We start from the raw sequence: 16,111 nt of genomic DNA, 5'->3' as shown, positions 1-16,111 counted from the left end.
CACTTTGTTGCCCAGGCTAGAGTGAGTGCCCTGGCGTCAGCCTAGCTCACAGCAACCTCAAACTCCTGGGCTCAAGCAATCCTCCTGCCTCAGCCTCCCGCGAGTAGCTGGGACTACAGGCATGCACCACCATGCCCGGCTGATTTTTTCCATATATTTTTAGTTGGCCAATTAATTTCTTTCTAATTTTAGTAGAAATGGGGTTTTGCTCTTGCTCAGGCTTGTCTCGAACTCCTGAGCTCAAACGATCCTCCTGCCTCAGCCTCCTAGATTGCAGGATTACAGGTGTGAGCCACCGTGCCCGGCCTAAGTTATGTCTTATTTCTAGAGATAGTTTATACAAATTGGAAAAATCTTAGGATTTGAAATTAAACAGAACCCAGGTTCATCAATGTTCTCTTTGCTTGTTACTGGAGTAGTTACTAATATTTGACTTTTTTTAGTTATTTTCATTTGTATCATGCAAACAACAGTACCAATTTCTCACAATGGGTATGGTGTATATATAACTTAGAAACTAGGACACCTGAATCTTTGTGATTTGGAGGGAATTACCAAAACTCTTAATAATCCCTCTATTTCTTTACCTACTTGGCTAGTTAATCAAATCTGCACTGTGTGCACCTCAGTAGGTTTGTGAGTCACAAAGAAACGATGAAAATAAAGACTGCTTTGAAGTTATATATATATATATACATATATATATGTATATATATATATAGATTACACATTTTTATTTGAGTTTCATGTATATGTATTACATTCTTTTCCTAGAGGGCTTTCTTATCTACTTTTCCTCTTTAGTCTTTTCTAGAGCAGCAAGTACCTCCTCCTGGACCATTATACAGAAGGATAGAAAATGTGCTCTGAGCTGATGAAGATATGTTTGGAAGAGGCAAGTTATCTCTACCAAACACATGGAGTGACACTTTTTCTTCTTCTCTACCTAACTATAGTTTATTTATAACCTCAAAAAAAAAATCATTGATTACAGGAGAGTAATTTTCTCTGGAGTCACTAAAATGACATTTTTTAATCTGCCTGTTTTGACTTCCATAGATTTTTTCCACTGTAAGCCTCATAAAATCTTTCACCTTCTTATTTCTGATTCTTATAATGTCCTTTGCTCCCATTTTAAATTTCATATGAAACTCAGATTTGATTTAGTAAATTGCTTAAGGGTATAGTTGGTATAAGATGTTTTTGTTTTTGCTTTTAACAAGTAAAATTGTGTTACAGTAAGTTTAAAAGAGAGGTTTCTCCTCTGCTGTCATACCAGATGTCATCCCCCTCTCTTAGGGTACAGTGGCAAGGAAATTTGCTTAATAAGCATAATGTTCCAAACCCTTCAAGGTTCTCATTCATTTTGAAAGATTGTTAAGTCAATAAGTATTTTCTGACTTTAAAAAGCAGGTAGTGTGAATTGCCTTATAGATCAAAAAGGAAAATCTATTCCTTTCCATCAGTCAGGTTATTGAGAATGTGATGGTGAAAATAGTTATGAAACTGGTCATATTTATGTCAGTCAATGTACAGCAGAGAATAATCTAGCAGACACATGTAATGTTGGATTATAAAGGAAAGATCCTATTTGTTTTTATGCCATACCATAATGAATTATTATCTTATTTACAATCTTTGTGTTTAGCCAAATGTGTACAATTCAAATAATGATTATATTCTTCCTCCAAACATGAGCCATAATAGAGTGGCCCTCTGGATTTAGACTGCTTGAACTGTTGAAATCCCAACTTCACCAGTTATTACTTAAGTCACTTTGTGTGGGTTTATAAATTTCACTATACCTCAGTTTCTTTATCTATAAAATGGGTGGTAATGATCACACCTACCTGACTGAATTATTATAGTATTAAAAATGAAAGTATGTGTAAAATACTTGGACAATGTCCTGGAATGCAATAATCAGCTATCACCATTACCCTCATTATCTTTGCATGGGGTATAAATGCCCTGGATGGCAGAAAAAGAGTAATAATAATAGCCAGAGTATATGAAATGGAAATATGAGACAAATAGGTTACTTCAAAAGAAGGCATGAACTTGTGATAGAAGCTGGCTAAATAGTCTCAATTTCCCTATTCAGGTTTGATTGGAAGACTATATTTCTCATCATTCCTATAGAAACATTAGTTTGTGTCATTAGATTTCCAGCCAGTGATATCAGGGTCAAAGTGATGCATATCACTTCTAAACCCAACCATATATTTCCATGATAACCTACTCACACTCTTTCTCTTCTCTGATAAACTTAGAGGCCATGTTTTTAAACATAATAGCAGCATGGGATCCCTGTATTCTTTTTTGGAGAGTCAAATTATTTATATCAGACAGACTCATGAGCAAAAGCAAACCTTTATCATATGAAGTTGATATTCTGAGTTTGAAATTTCTGAATTTATTTGTTCAGGCTTTTATCCTTAATTTTCTATACTAATTATTAAGCTATTACCTCTCCACACTAAACCCATTCCTTCTACGTTCTACCTCAAGATGCTGGGGCTGGGAGCCTTCAAACCAGATTTCTTCTTCGCCATTAACCTCTTGGTTAAGTTCTGAAAATGTTAGTGTTAAAGGCAATTAGAAATCAGGAGGAGAGAGAAAGCCCTCTCCTTGTTTATCCTCTGTTTCTCTTAGTGTCATTCTAGCATTGCTTCTTTATGTCAGCAGTGGACGTTGGGCACAGTTTCTAAGTTATTTTTTTCCACACTCTCTGAACTATCTTTATTGCACCATCCCCTCCACCCCCACTGAACATACAAAAACTGGGGTGTGCATCCCCTTCAGAAGTGTGGGCCCCAAATCCACAGGGTCCCTCCCTTGAGCTCCTGAGGTACCACATCAGCTGAGCAGCACTCCTCCTGGGAGGCCGCAACACAGTCCTGAGGGCCCTCTGCTCCAACCGCTTAGGTTCTAGCATCTTCGGCCTCCTCCCTTTGCTACTCTTCTGTATGAGTGGTTGTTACTTATTGCAGCTATTAAACTTGTACACTGTTATGACTTTTTAGTCTTCCAATACCAGATTATTCTTTCACATTATATTCTTCCTGCTAAAATTGCCCGATGTGGTTTCTGTTTTCCTGACTGCACCCCAAATTACATACTATCCAAATATAGAAATTTGTAGGCAAAGCCTGTGCTATTATAACAAAAGTCTAAAATACACAGCATTTCTTTAATAGTTGGGCAATGGGTAGCAAGAAAACTGATTTCAAAGATACTATAGAAAGCTATTTATCTGCATAGTGTTCTTGCAAAACTCTTGGCAAAATTCTTGAATGAACTTGAAAGGCAGACAGTAGGTCTGTTGGGCTGGAAACACTTGAAATAGATGGGAAAACAAAACATTCATAAAGTATGTTGACTATTATTGGCTACATTTGGCAAAGTATTAAAAGAGAAACGTGACTGGCTAGTGTGAAGGCAGATATGTAGAGAAATAAAGAGAATACAGAAGTTTTCAGGGCTTATTGAGCAAAACTGCTGGCTTTTTCTAAAGCCCAAATGGTGGGATATGGCATTGATGAAGGCACTGAACAGCAAAGGCCCAGTAAAAATTTTCAATTGAGCAAACAAACTCAGGGAAAATATAAAATGATTGAGAGCCAGCACCAAATAAGATTTCTCTGAACAACATATCTCTGGACAAAGATCAAGTAAGTTAAGGATATGGTCCTTGTACCTATTTTTCAAGACAGTACCAAAATGAGAGAGACATGGGAGAAGAGAAAGTTAAAGGCACCCCAGAAAGAACATTCTCAGATACATGGACTGTTAGGAAGCCAATAGATTTGAACCCTATTAAGATCTCAGAGAATTATAGTACTAAAATACCATGATTTCAGAAATATGACCCTTAAATATTTAAGACTTAAAATAACCTTTGGTCCCTTAATCTTTCTCAAACAGGAAAAAAAATTTTAATATTTATTTACTTATTTAATGACAGGATTTTGCTCTGTCACCCAGGCTGGAGGGCAGTGGTGCAATTATAGCTCACTGTAACTTCAAACTCCTGGCCCAAGTGATCCTCCTGCCTCAGCCTCCTGAGAAGCTGGGACTATAGGTGGGTGCCAACCTGCCTGGCTATTTTTTTTTTTTAATTATTTTTTGTAGAGATGGGGTCTCACTATATTGCCCAGGCTAGTCTTGAACTCCTGGGCTCAAGCAATCCTTTTGCTTGGGCCTCCCAAAGAGCTGATATTACAGGTGTGAGACATCATGCCTGGCCTCAAATAGGAAAACAGTATCTTAAGGCTATACAGCCCTAAATGGGCACTTCAAATGTAGACAAGGAGAATAATGGAAAGGTTAAAACTTCTAAGATGGGATAGCTAGAAGCTAGAGATAACTTCAGACAAGGAAGATATCTCAGGGAGCTGGTCAGAGCATATTCAAGGATCTTCTCTGATCTATAGATTGGGCAGAATTTATAATGTCTGTCCAGTAGGATTTCACCTGTGTTGGCCACGTGTAATAGATTCTTTCTCTTTCCAAGCTGTTTATTGTGGTTTCTATCTTCCCATTCTTCTCTTGCATATTAGGTATATGTTGGAAATAGGTTGCAAAATGAAGATAATTTGTTCATGAGTGACTCATTATTATCATGATCATTTAATGAGGAAAATGGCTAACTAGAGGTCACTGACTTGAGCTGAATCCAGTGACTAAAAGAATTATTTTGAGCTGTCACTCTTGAAGAGTAGTAATACCTTTTCATGAGTAAATAAAGCATGACATGAATATTTGGTGACCAGAAAGGTGGATTGTGGCAGAGATGGGCTAGATGGCACACCGATTCCATCTCCTTTTCCTGGCTACATAGGAAGGCAACATTTACAAGCCTCCCTTGCAGTTCAGTTGGGGCCATAAGATTAGGTTTTGGTCAATGGAAGAATGTCTATCAATTAAAGCTGTTCCATAATGATCCAGGCGTGAGGTTCCACATAGTCTTTTATGTTTCCTCGGTGACCTAAGAGGTCATGTTCTCATGAAGGCAGCATCAAAAGATGGAAGGAGTCTAAATCTTTAAATCATCACTTGGCAGTGAACTTACAGAAAGAACTGGCCAACACACATTAGATCATAACATGAGAAAGAGATATTTTGTTTTCTATGTTAAGAAACTGAGATTTGGGGGTTTTATGTGATAGTGTCTAGAGGTTATCCCCATAATACAGCATTAGATTTAATTAATGGACTTAATTAAATTGGTAAATTGTCTTTTTCTTTCTACAAAAACTTGAATAGGAAAAAAATAACATTAAGCAAATGAGACAATGAAGTGTAATAGAAAAAGTTTTGCTTTGAGAAGCCTGATTACTAGTAACCCTTGTATTATTTACTAGGTAAGTGACACTGGGAAAGTTAATTTTTCTGAGTCACTGTACACATCTGCAAAATGAAGCTATTATTAAGTTATTCAATTATAGGCAGAAACTCAGGACAAAAGTTTGCTGAAGGTCTTTTGTGTTTTCTGATCGATGATTCTATGAAATAGTAGTTAAACACTAAAACCACTCTAATGAAAGTACAAAGTAATTTTTTTTATTTAAAAATAGTTGGCTGTTGCCTGATACCTGAAAAAGTCCAGCCGTATGTATAAAAAATGTGTAACACATGTTTAAGTGGTGTTAATCCATGCCAAACAGTTTTATTGCAAATGATAACTTATAAAAGATCATTTGAGGGTGAGATGAGACAATGCAGATGGTAATTTCAAAAGGAATCTATTTCCTAGAACTTTGAATAGCTAATAGTGTCACATACATCTCTCCATACTCTCAGCTCTCCCCCTACAATCTAAGATGATGGAATTTAAGCAGTATTCCCACTCTCATTATTTTGTCAACTTGAAACCTATTCTTTTAGATAATCTCTCTAGAAATCCACTCACTAATGTTTATTTAGGGTCATTATTTTTGTGTAAATACTGTGGTCTGAATATTTGTGTCCTCCCAAAATTCAGATGTTGAAATCCTAACCCCTAAGGTGATGGTATTAAGAGGTAGGGCCTTTGGGGAGTGATTAGGTCATGAGGGTGGAGATCTCATGAATGGATTAGTTCTCTGATAGAAGAGGCCCAAGGGAGCTTGATTTCTCCTTCAACCATGTGAGGGCACAGTGAGGAGGCACCCTCTGTGATCCAGAAAAGTGGGCCCTCATAGAAACCAAATCTGCCAGCATCTGGTTCTTGGACTCCCAGCCTCCAGAACTGTGAGAAATAAATTTCTGTTGTTTATAAGCCACCAGTTTATGGTACTTTGTTATAGCAGCCTAAACAGGCTAAGACAGTCAATGGATAAAAATTGTCAAATAAACCAAAAGTAAAAAACCTAAATGATTCTTTGCTTGTATTTAATTATATGTCCATAGCTAATAAATAAGGCTAAAAAATTTGTATACTTATAAAATGACAAAATAATAATTATTAATAAAATATATCTAACAACAATTTAAAAGTTAGAGGTTAAATGGAATTTTTCTTCTTTAAATCAAAATGAAGAATGTTGCAGCCAAATCTAAGCAAAGAACATTTAAAACTCCCTTTGCTAATGTATTCTTAATCACTGGAAAATAATGGGTATCTAAATCCAGGCATTGAAACTTCAAGCCGAAAACAAAACATGAAAGGATATATTATTGATTTGTTATTCAAATGACTTTTGTAATTGTTTAATTCATAATTTGTTGTGAAAATTATGATTTTAATCCTATTACTCAGACATTTTTAGAAAAAAATGGAAACAAACAGAAGGTATGTTTCTGATTATTTTTAATCTTCTTTAGATAACTCTTGTTTTTCCTCTACTGATTCCATTATACAGTATAGAATTCAAGAATACAAATTTTAATTTAAATATTCATTTAAAGTCACTAACATAAGAAAAGAACAATGACCAAAGTGACAGAAAGAAGAAGAAATAGTTGTAATTTGAATTAAATTCTAATATCCTATGACATTAAGATTTTTAATGTCTATTAATTAAACTGAATCTATACGAACAATACAGTACAAATGCAAATACTATTGTAAACAAAACTAACATTTACTTAGAGGGTCATCCCTCTCACTATTTCCTTAGGGCTCTATTTACATGCAAGACATTTTGAGATAAAATAACTTTCCACTCACCAATGTGGAGGTTTGTGAGGCATCAGCCAAATCCCCTGAGATCTCGGGTGTTCGTGTGTTGTTTGGAATTCTGTGAGGGTTACGGGCTATCGCTTCACACCAGCCCAGCATTTTCTCCTTCCTCTTATCCCTTTTCAATTTCTGAAATTCTGAAAATAATTTACATTCCCTGAAACAGGTCGCTTATTTTAGTTGTGTTTTGGAAAATATACACAATTAAAATCAAATCAACAATATAATGTAATACCAGTGAATATTTTTTTAACTAAGGATTATTAAGAATGAAAAGAAGAATGTGCTGATTATTAATAATATCCTAAAGTAACAGGGTCACAGGACAATGGAAATAGTATACATTTTTTCAAAGGCCCTGACATCTTTTGTACCCTTGTTTGTGACATTTGTAGACAATGGGCATTCCTTGTGCCAGGTTCTAAGTGTTATTTGCAGATATCAGTTTATAACAATAAGTTCTTATCCTGAGAGCTAACAACAGAGCCAGTTCCTGATAATATCTACATATTTTAATAACATCCAAAATTTGGCATAGCTTTTCAGTTGAATATCCTACAAAAGCAGAATAAAATGGAAACAGGGCAGTGACAAAGGTTATTCATTCTAGCAGTGCAACGATTCTCTCTCTCATAAAGTTCTGCCAACTAAACAAGGAAAAATTTTATTGTATGTATGATAAATTTAGTATATGACATCTATCACCAGTATAATCTATTCAAAAGTAATAATTAAAAAAAGAAACCCTCCTCCCTATGACATGAGTAGAAATAGTCCCACAGCTCTTTCTAGCTTTCTAAAACTTTCCATTTGGGGGAATGTTTTATCTCTGAAAAAGTCATATCAACAATGACTTTTAACATAATGGAGAAACATGGTTTCCTTTGTAAAGTTTTACAGCCTACTTTTCCACTCCACCACCCTCAGTAATTAGAAATAGTTTATTGCAGGTCTTTAGTTAAATGCATTACACTGTCAATTAAATATCAAAAATAATGTGGAGTAATTATTTTTCACAGCATCCAAAGCAATTAGCAATCTGGTGGTTTATAACATTTCAGGGATTCAGAATTGCACATTTCATAGCACGAAGAAAAGTAACATAAAGAACGGTTGCACTAACAGATTGATGAGTTATTACTCTAAATGACAAAATACTCAAGTGGATCTGAGCAATGTAAATAGGGAAGTGATTAAAAAAAATCTTTTATAAAAATAAGTCTAAATACTCAATGGAATGGATTTCTTAATAAGACCAGCATTCTAATATAAGTGACTTATTGATTGGAGATACAGAGAAACAATAAGGGGAACTTGAAAACAACTATTTGAATAAGCAACAAATTATTAGTGCTTGTTCTTTCAAACACATTGCTTGTGATTTTATGGAAAATTCTTATCTACTTAATATGAAATCTGCATATCCAACTAATTTGTACTCCATAAAAAGTAAATATTTCCACATTCCCAGTATATATTATCTTGGTTACTCAACAGCTTTTAATTGCATTTCTTGAAGTGTGCTAAGAGTGAGTGAAAATGAGTATCTTTATTCAAAGGCAAGGAGAGAAATGATACATAATGACCAAAACAGTGAATCAAGTATAAACAAATGTTGTACTTCTAAGTCATTTACCACTTACTTTTTACAATTTTAATTCTATAATTAAATATCACTTTAGTACTTAAATGTTCAATTCATGCATGGATAAAAAGTGTAATGGTGTGGCCCACAAAATTATGATGCCAACAGTATCAGTTCTGAGATATTTTTATAAAGGCCGATAACTTCTAATTTCCATCCAGACTCTTTTTGATATGGTGGTGGCAGTAGCTGTGTCACTCCTTCTTCAGGAAACATTAATGCATACATATTTATTAAGCCCCTACTATTTGCAGTATTGAAGTAGGCATGGAAGAGCCATAAGATGAGGATTACTTTCATTTTTTATATGAGTTGAGTTCAGTGCAATAATCTACTCTGGAGAATTTTAAAGGACAAGAACTACTGGGATCTTTCTGATCTCTAATTTTTGGAAATATAAACTTATTTGGCCAACTCCAAGATGACTGACTGTTTCTCCTGATCTTAGATATCTTCCCTGAAGCTGGCTTGTATAAATCATCGTTTTGAACCATTTTGTTGAACTGTTATTGACAAATTATCATGACAAAAGCTATTTTGGCTATACCTGGTGAAGTATTATAATAAAATGTCAACTGAATTTTAGTTTTCTAGTGAGTGTAGTAGTTACTACCTTAACTTTAGAATGATTAGCTAGACTAAATAATTCAAAAAGTTAAAATACATACTTTTTATATAAACAACGTGTTACTAATAATCACTGTACTGACTGTTATAGGAAAAAAAGAAACGTGATACATGGCTATGGACTGGAAAGCTTATAATTTAACTTGGACATATAGAAATATTTACAAAGGAAGTTGAATGTGTGACATGAGAGAGAGCAATCCAGCTACACAGCTTCGCTTCAGCTTTTTATTACATTAATGAAAAATATATGAGAACATTAAGAAGGCCTATGATGGTTGCATTACTACATCTGGACATTCATATCACACTGTAAGAGAGTAATTTTGTTTAATGACTTGCTCTGTATATTACGCATCTGCTGACTTTGTTGGATGCTTTAGAATCAGAGCATCAACCCCTGGAAAAGTCAATATTTAAATGGCTTTGAAGGAAGTGGAGTAGGTATTGGTGAAAATTGGAAGGAAACGAGAGGGGATAAAAAAAGGAGAGATCCACCGCCTACCCCCTAAAGTCCCTGTGGGTAAGGGACCATTATAATTGCATAATAATAATATTTTCTTTTCTGTTATCACAAAACACTTAATTTTGGATCGCATTTCAAATAATTTTTTTTTTGCGTCATTGATGCTAAAGTAGATATTCCAGAAATAGTTTAGGTGAGTTGAGAGAACTGAAGGGTTAAAAATGTTGATTGCTGAGCCTCTGAAGACCAGCCTTCTTCCCACACAGGTCTGAAGTACTCATCATACTCTTAGGTATAAGAATGTACTGTCAGCCAGAAGGACAGGCAAATTATGAGCATTTATAATTAACCCTAAAGCACTTTAAACTGTAAGTATCATCAGCAATATATCAAAATGGGAAAGTGGTCATTAAGCATTCATGTTAATTGCTATCTAACCACTGAACCAAGCTAATATGAGAAGCAGCAATGAGCAACTTATATAATGATCACAGGAAATTGAGATTTAACTAAGCTTAATTTTTAATATGCTATTTCAAGCAGATATTTAATTTAATAAATAGGAGCATAGTGCATTCTCTGTGAACTAAATTGACAACAAATTAAAATTAGGGAAAAAATGCAAGGCAATTGGGTGTATCTTATGGAGAATAATTTACTTTTAATTCACGAACATTTCCTTTGTGCCAGACACTGTGCTAGAAACCATAGGTACAGAGGAGGAAAGAGAGTCAGAGCTTAGTGTTAGAAGGGGAAACAGACAAGTAAGGTAACTTTTACAGGATAGTGTGATAAGAGCTATGTATGCGAGCAGTACATGAGTACGGTAAAAACTGAAAAAAGACATTTAACTTAGCATCAGGTGCAGGGGAAGATTGATTTTTGGAAGAGGTAAAATTACAAGTAATTCACATGAAAGTTAAAAAATGTTGCAGTTTCAAAGGCCTCTGCCACTACAAGCTGTGTTGCACAACCCCAGGGGGGATCATTCACACTGCAATCCACATAAATGACTCTGCACTCTGAGGGATGCTCCTCATATTAAACACCATGTACATTGTGCACCTGGAGTTGTGCAACCAGGAAAAATCAGCACTGATATGCTGATTTCTCCAACTGAATCTTTTTACCCTCACCCTATTTTACCCCAAGTCTAATGTGATTGAATTTTCAAAGCAGAAATTTGTTTGCCACAGAAAAAATACAGTTTCTTGCCTATACTTTTCTCTCTACCTCCTCAACCATTTCTTCCCTCAAATTTGTCCATTCCGTACCATATCCAGGAAAGTGTACTTAAGGTCAAGCTAAATAATCCCTTTTTTCACCACATACATACAAATGTGAAAGTGCCCCTTCATCCTCAAATCTGAGACTTCAGAATGGCCATTGTCTAAGAATTAGAAGAAATTTTTCAATTGAAAAAATTTCAGAGATTTGACTATGTATTTGTGTAACTAACATGTGGTTAAGAAATTGATGTCTAAACTACTGGACACCCCATCACCAGAATAGTAATAAAGTTCAATTTCAATTATAAAAAAGCAACTTACAAAAAAGAAAAGGAAGGCATCATTAGAAATATTCTTCCTTTCCCCATTAGAGTGTATATTTCTGAGAATTAATATTTGTTCCTTGGTGGGGTGTGTGTGTGTGTGTGTGTTTGTGTGTGTGTATGTTCCATGAGTTACTCCCTAGATACTCAGAAAACTTTAACATACATGCCTACCACTCTCAGCATCTGCTGCTGTACACCTCTGAAGTACTTAGACACAGCTATGAATTGTTCTTGAAGACTCATAGATCACTGAGTACTTTTGGTTGGGGATGAATGTTGCAAGTCTTTAGACCAGATAACCAAATTGGTTAAATGTCCTGCTATGTAATGGAAATGTGTCCTGGGGCCTTCCTGATTGCTCTGAGTAGGATGTTGGATTTCTCAAATGGACGGAAAGATTCATATTTGTATTCTAGGAGGTAGAACAGTAACTGACATAGAGCCCAGTAAATACTCATTGATAATACAATGAATGAGAAGATAAAGAAGTGTTCTAATTTTTCAAACAACCATAATGTGAGTCATAGTGAAGGTTTAAAATTTTTGGTGCTTTTTCTTAGACTGTCCTGAAAGATATATTTAGTACATAGTTTCCTTTAAAAAATTATCCATCTACCTTGGAATTTCTTTTTAAAGCACCAATCTTTCTGTGAAGTCTGACAAACTACTTTCACCTTGTGAGGTGGCATAGTAGTGAATTAAGAAATGACACAATGAAAGGGAAATGAGGCTCTTGTTCCCTCCTCTGCTGAGACAGTGCAGACAGAAGCTTTTTGAGGAAACAGTCCTAGCCACAATATAAACTGTAACACTGGAGACCCCCAGAAACAGGAAGAAGGAGTGTCTTACAGGTGGACAACTTTGGAAAAATTATAACAATATTGACTCCTCCAATCTTAATATGTTAATGAAAATGACCCAGCAGAGGGAATGAAAGTTATACATAAATACCTACACAGAAGATTGGGAAATTGGTAATCTTTAGTGATGAGTAGAAAGCTTCCTTATGGGATGGACTATTTTAGCTTAACATCCAGCACATATGTCGGGCCAATCTGCCAGACATAAAAAATATAGAGATCCAAGTTCAAGCTCTGACATACAAACAATTTAGAAGTCATCACTCCCATCCTTGCAAAACGATAAATCTGAACAAACTGAAAAATCAACATTTTTTTCTTGGACGCATTAGAGAACTGAAGTTGCAGAACAAACCACCATCCCAAAATATGCAGAGATGGGAATACAGAGAATTATGGTCAATTTCATGATAGATGGAGAGAAGTTGCTATGATCATAGACTGGTGGTAACAATTATACAGTGTAGTACCAGTGTATTACTAGAGGCACAATGTGGATTAGCTTGGGAGTGAGAACTTCCAAGAGGCTGAATTCTTACTGGGGATCCACACTTTCCTTGTTTTTACTGCCAGGTAATTTACCTATATCTCATGAGAATAGCTGAGAAAGATCTCATGGTGGTATTAGCATGGGGAGGGGAAGAGTGACCATCGTGAAATGCCTCCAGAACACTCCTATAACAGAGACCTAACGGTCCAAGGGAAAATATCTTAGCAAAGTTTTATTAACCCACATGAATGAAGAGCATTTCACCCACTCCAGGCCTTTCTAGCCTTCCTGCCTTGCCCAAGGTAGGGAGGGAAGCTAAGAAACGCTTATAAAAGCCACATCCCAGGGACACAGGCTCACTAAAAGATTTAGAGTTGGTCATAAAATTACAGAATACCTTCCTTCTACTGTACCTTACTACCATACCAACAAGGCTTCAGGATAACAGTGAATTAGGCAGGGTGCAGTGGCTCATGCCTGTAATCCTAGCACTCTGGGAGGCCGAAGTGGGAGGATTGTTTGAGCTCATGAGTTTGAGACCAGCCTGAGCAAGAGTGAGACCCCATCTCTACTAAAAATAGAAAAAAAATAGCTGGGCATGGTGGCACATGCCTGCAGTCCCAGCTAGCCAGGAGGCTGAGGCAGGAGGATCACTTGAGTCCAGGAGTTTGAGGTTGCTGTGAGCTAGGCTGATGCCATGGCACTCTAGCCTGGGCAAGAGAATGAGACTCTATCTCAAAAAATAATAATAACAAGGAATTATACATGAAAGAACTATAGATGGCACTCTCTTTCAGGAGGAGTACTTAGAGAGCCCAATGTCAACAAGATGAACAAATGCAGGGCACTAGAAGAATTCTATAGTAACAGCAAACATTAAACACAGCCCAATTTTTAGCTATAATAACACAAAAACTCCCATTAAATATGTATTTATCTCATTTTCTATTGCCTCATGCATCACATTGGGCTTTTAACAACAACAACAACAAAAATTACAAGACCTGTTAAAAATCAGAAAAAAATGTAGTCTGAAGATATAAAAAATCTTCAGAACCAGACTCAAATATGACACAAATAATAGAATTATCAGTCAGGGAGTTTAAAATATCTACGATTAACATGGAAAGGGCTATTATAGAAAAAAAGAGACAACATACAAGAATAAATTGGTAATGTCAGCAGAGAGAAGGGATCTCAAGCAAGTATCAAAAATAATGCTAGAAATCAAAACCCTCTAACAAAAATGAAGAATTTCTCTGATGAAAGAACCTAGACCCCCATCAAAGTACCCACAAGCAAAACCAAAGGTCCTTACCAAACATACGCGACAGACACAACCTTAAGAGTGAGAGGGAAGAGAAAAGCCCCATTTAAACAAAAGAAAATCCCCAAACAAGAAGCAACAGTCGATCCAGATGAGAAGAAGTCAGTGCAAGAACTACAGAAGTATGAAAAGTCAGAGTGAAAGGGCACACTCAAAGCCCCAAAGGAGCACACCAGCTCTCTACTAATGGATCCCAAACAAAATGAAAATGCTGAAATGACAAAGAATTATAAATATGGATTGTAATGAAGCTCAATGAGATCCAAAAGAAAATGGAAGAATAACTCAAAGAAACCAGAGAAATAATTCAAGATATGAATGAAAATTTTACTAAAGACAAATATATATTAAAAAGAAACAAATAGAACTTCTGGAAATGAAAAATTCATGTAAGGAAATACAAATTATTGGAAAGCTGTAAAAATAGACTAAACCAAGCAGAAGAAAAAATTTCAGACCTTGAAGACAACTCTTTCAAATTAACATTGTCAGTCACAAATAAAGAAAAAAGAATCAAGAGGAATGAACTAAGGTCTATGAGAAATAATGGACTATATAAAATGACCAAATGTAAAAATCATAGTTATCCCTGAGCATGAAGAAAAAAAAAGAAGCACAAGACTTAGAAAGCCTATTTGAAAAAATAAGGGAGGAAAATTTCCCTGGTCTTATTAGAGATTTGGACATCCAGATACAAGAAGCTCTATGAACACCTGAGAGATTCATTGCAAAAAAGTGATCACCAAGGCATATAGTCGACTGGCCAAAGTCAACATGAAGGAGGAACTCCTATGAGACATAAAGTGAAAACATCAAGTAACTTACATTGGAAAAGCCATCACACTAACATCAGATTTCTCAAGAGAAAATTTACAAGCCAGAAAGGAAAGGGGCCTTATCTTTAGTCTCCTTAAACAGACTAACTGCCAACCAATAATTTTTGCATCTTGCTAAACTATGTTTCATAAATGAAGGAGAAATAAGGTTTTTCCCAAATAAGCAAATACTAAGGGAACTTTTCACTACTAGACCTACCCTATAGGAAATGAACAAAAGTACATTATGTATGCAATAGCACAATAAATACCAATCAATGTAAAAATACCCCAAACTTATAGATCACAGCTCTTATAAAACAATAGTACAAGAGGGTAAACAAAACAGTAAGTTATCATCCAACATGGTGAACAGAATAACATCCAACATATCAATTCTAACACTCAACATGAGCAGTCTGAATGCTCCTCTTAAAAGATATAAACTGGCTGAATGGACAAAAAAACAAAACCCAAGTATTTACTGTCTCTAAGAAATATATCTAAACCATATCACTAAAATATATCCTTGGGACTCACATGGAATCGAGGTAATGTGATAGAAAAAAATATTCCACACAAATGGAAACAAAAAATGAGCAAGTGTAGCCCTTCTCATATCAGATAAAATAGACTTTAAATCAAAAATGGTAAAGAAAGACAAAGATGATAGTTATATAATAGTAAAAAGAACAATTCAACAAGAAGGCAAAGTAATCCTAAATATATAAGCATCTAAAACAGGAGCTCCCAGCTTCATACAGCAAACTCTTCTAGGTCTAAGCAAAAAAATAAATAGCAGCATCTTAATAATGGGAGACTTCAACACTGCTCTAACAGAACTGGTCATTGAAACAGAAAATTTAAATAAGGAAACACTGAAATTAAACAGGACCTGGAACAAATGGATCTTCACATAATATTTCTACCCCAAAACTACTGAATATATATATTTGTCATTAACACATGAGATATTTTCTGCAAAACAAGTCTCAGCAAAATAAAAAAAAAAAATAGCATGTATCTTCTCAGACCATAGTGGAATAAAACTAGAAATCAATTCCAAGACAAAAATTCAAACCTATACAAATTCATAGAAAGTAAACATTGCTGCTGAATGATCCTTGGGTCAATGATGAAGTGAAGATGGAACTCAAAAGA

General features: G+C 35.3%; 1 protein-coding gene across 6 annotated transcripts in view; it reads right to left on the bottom strand.

Annotated features, from left to right (window-relative positions):
- Positions 1-16,111, bottom strand: part of MARCHF1 (membrane associated ring-CH-type finger 1) — a 726,479-nt gene that overhangs the window by 280,550 nt on the left and 429,818 nt on the right. For 4 of the 6 annotated variants that reach the window (XM_076010552.1, XM_076010551.1, XM_012735576.3 and 1 more), the window contains one exon: positions 7,154-7,302. The exons of 1 other annotated variant lie outside the window; for it this stretch is intronic. In XM_076010552.1, coding sequence (XP_075866667.1) covers positions 7,154-7,264 — 111 coding nt within the window. In that variant the 5' untranslated portion in view covers positions 7,265-7,302. Of the gene's footprint in view, positions 1-7,153; positions 7,303-16,111 lie in introns of those variants that run through there. One more of the 6 variants, XM_020280137.2, reaches the window with a different exon arrangement.

This window comes from Microcebus murinus, chromosome 15, assembly GCF_040939455.1.
Source record: "Microcebus murinus isolate Inina chromosome 15, M.murinus_Inina_mat1.0, whole genome shotgun sequence".
Classification (NCBI taxonomy): domain Eukaryota; kingdom Metazoa; phylum Chordata; class Mammalia; order Primates; family Cheirogaleidae; genus Microcebus; species Microcebus murinus.
This window is presented reverse-complemented; position numbering and strand designations above follow the sequence as displayed.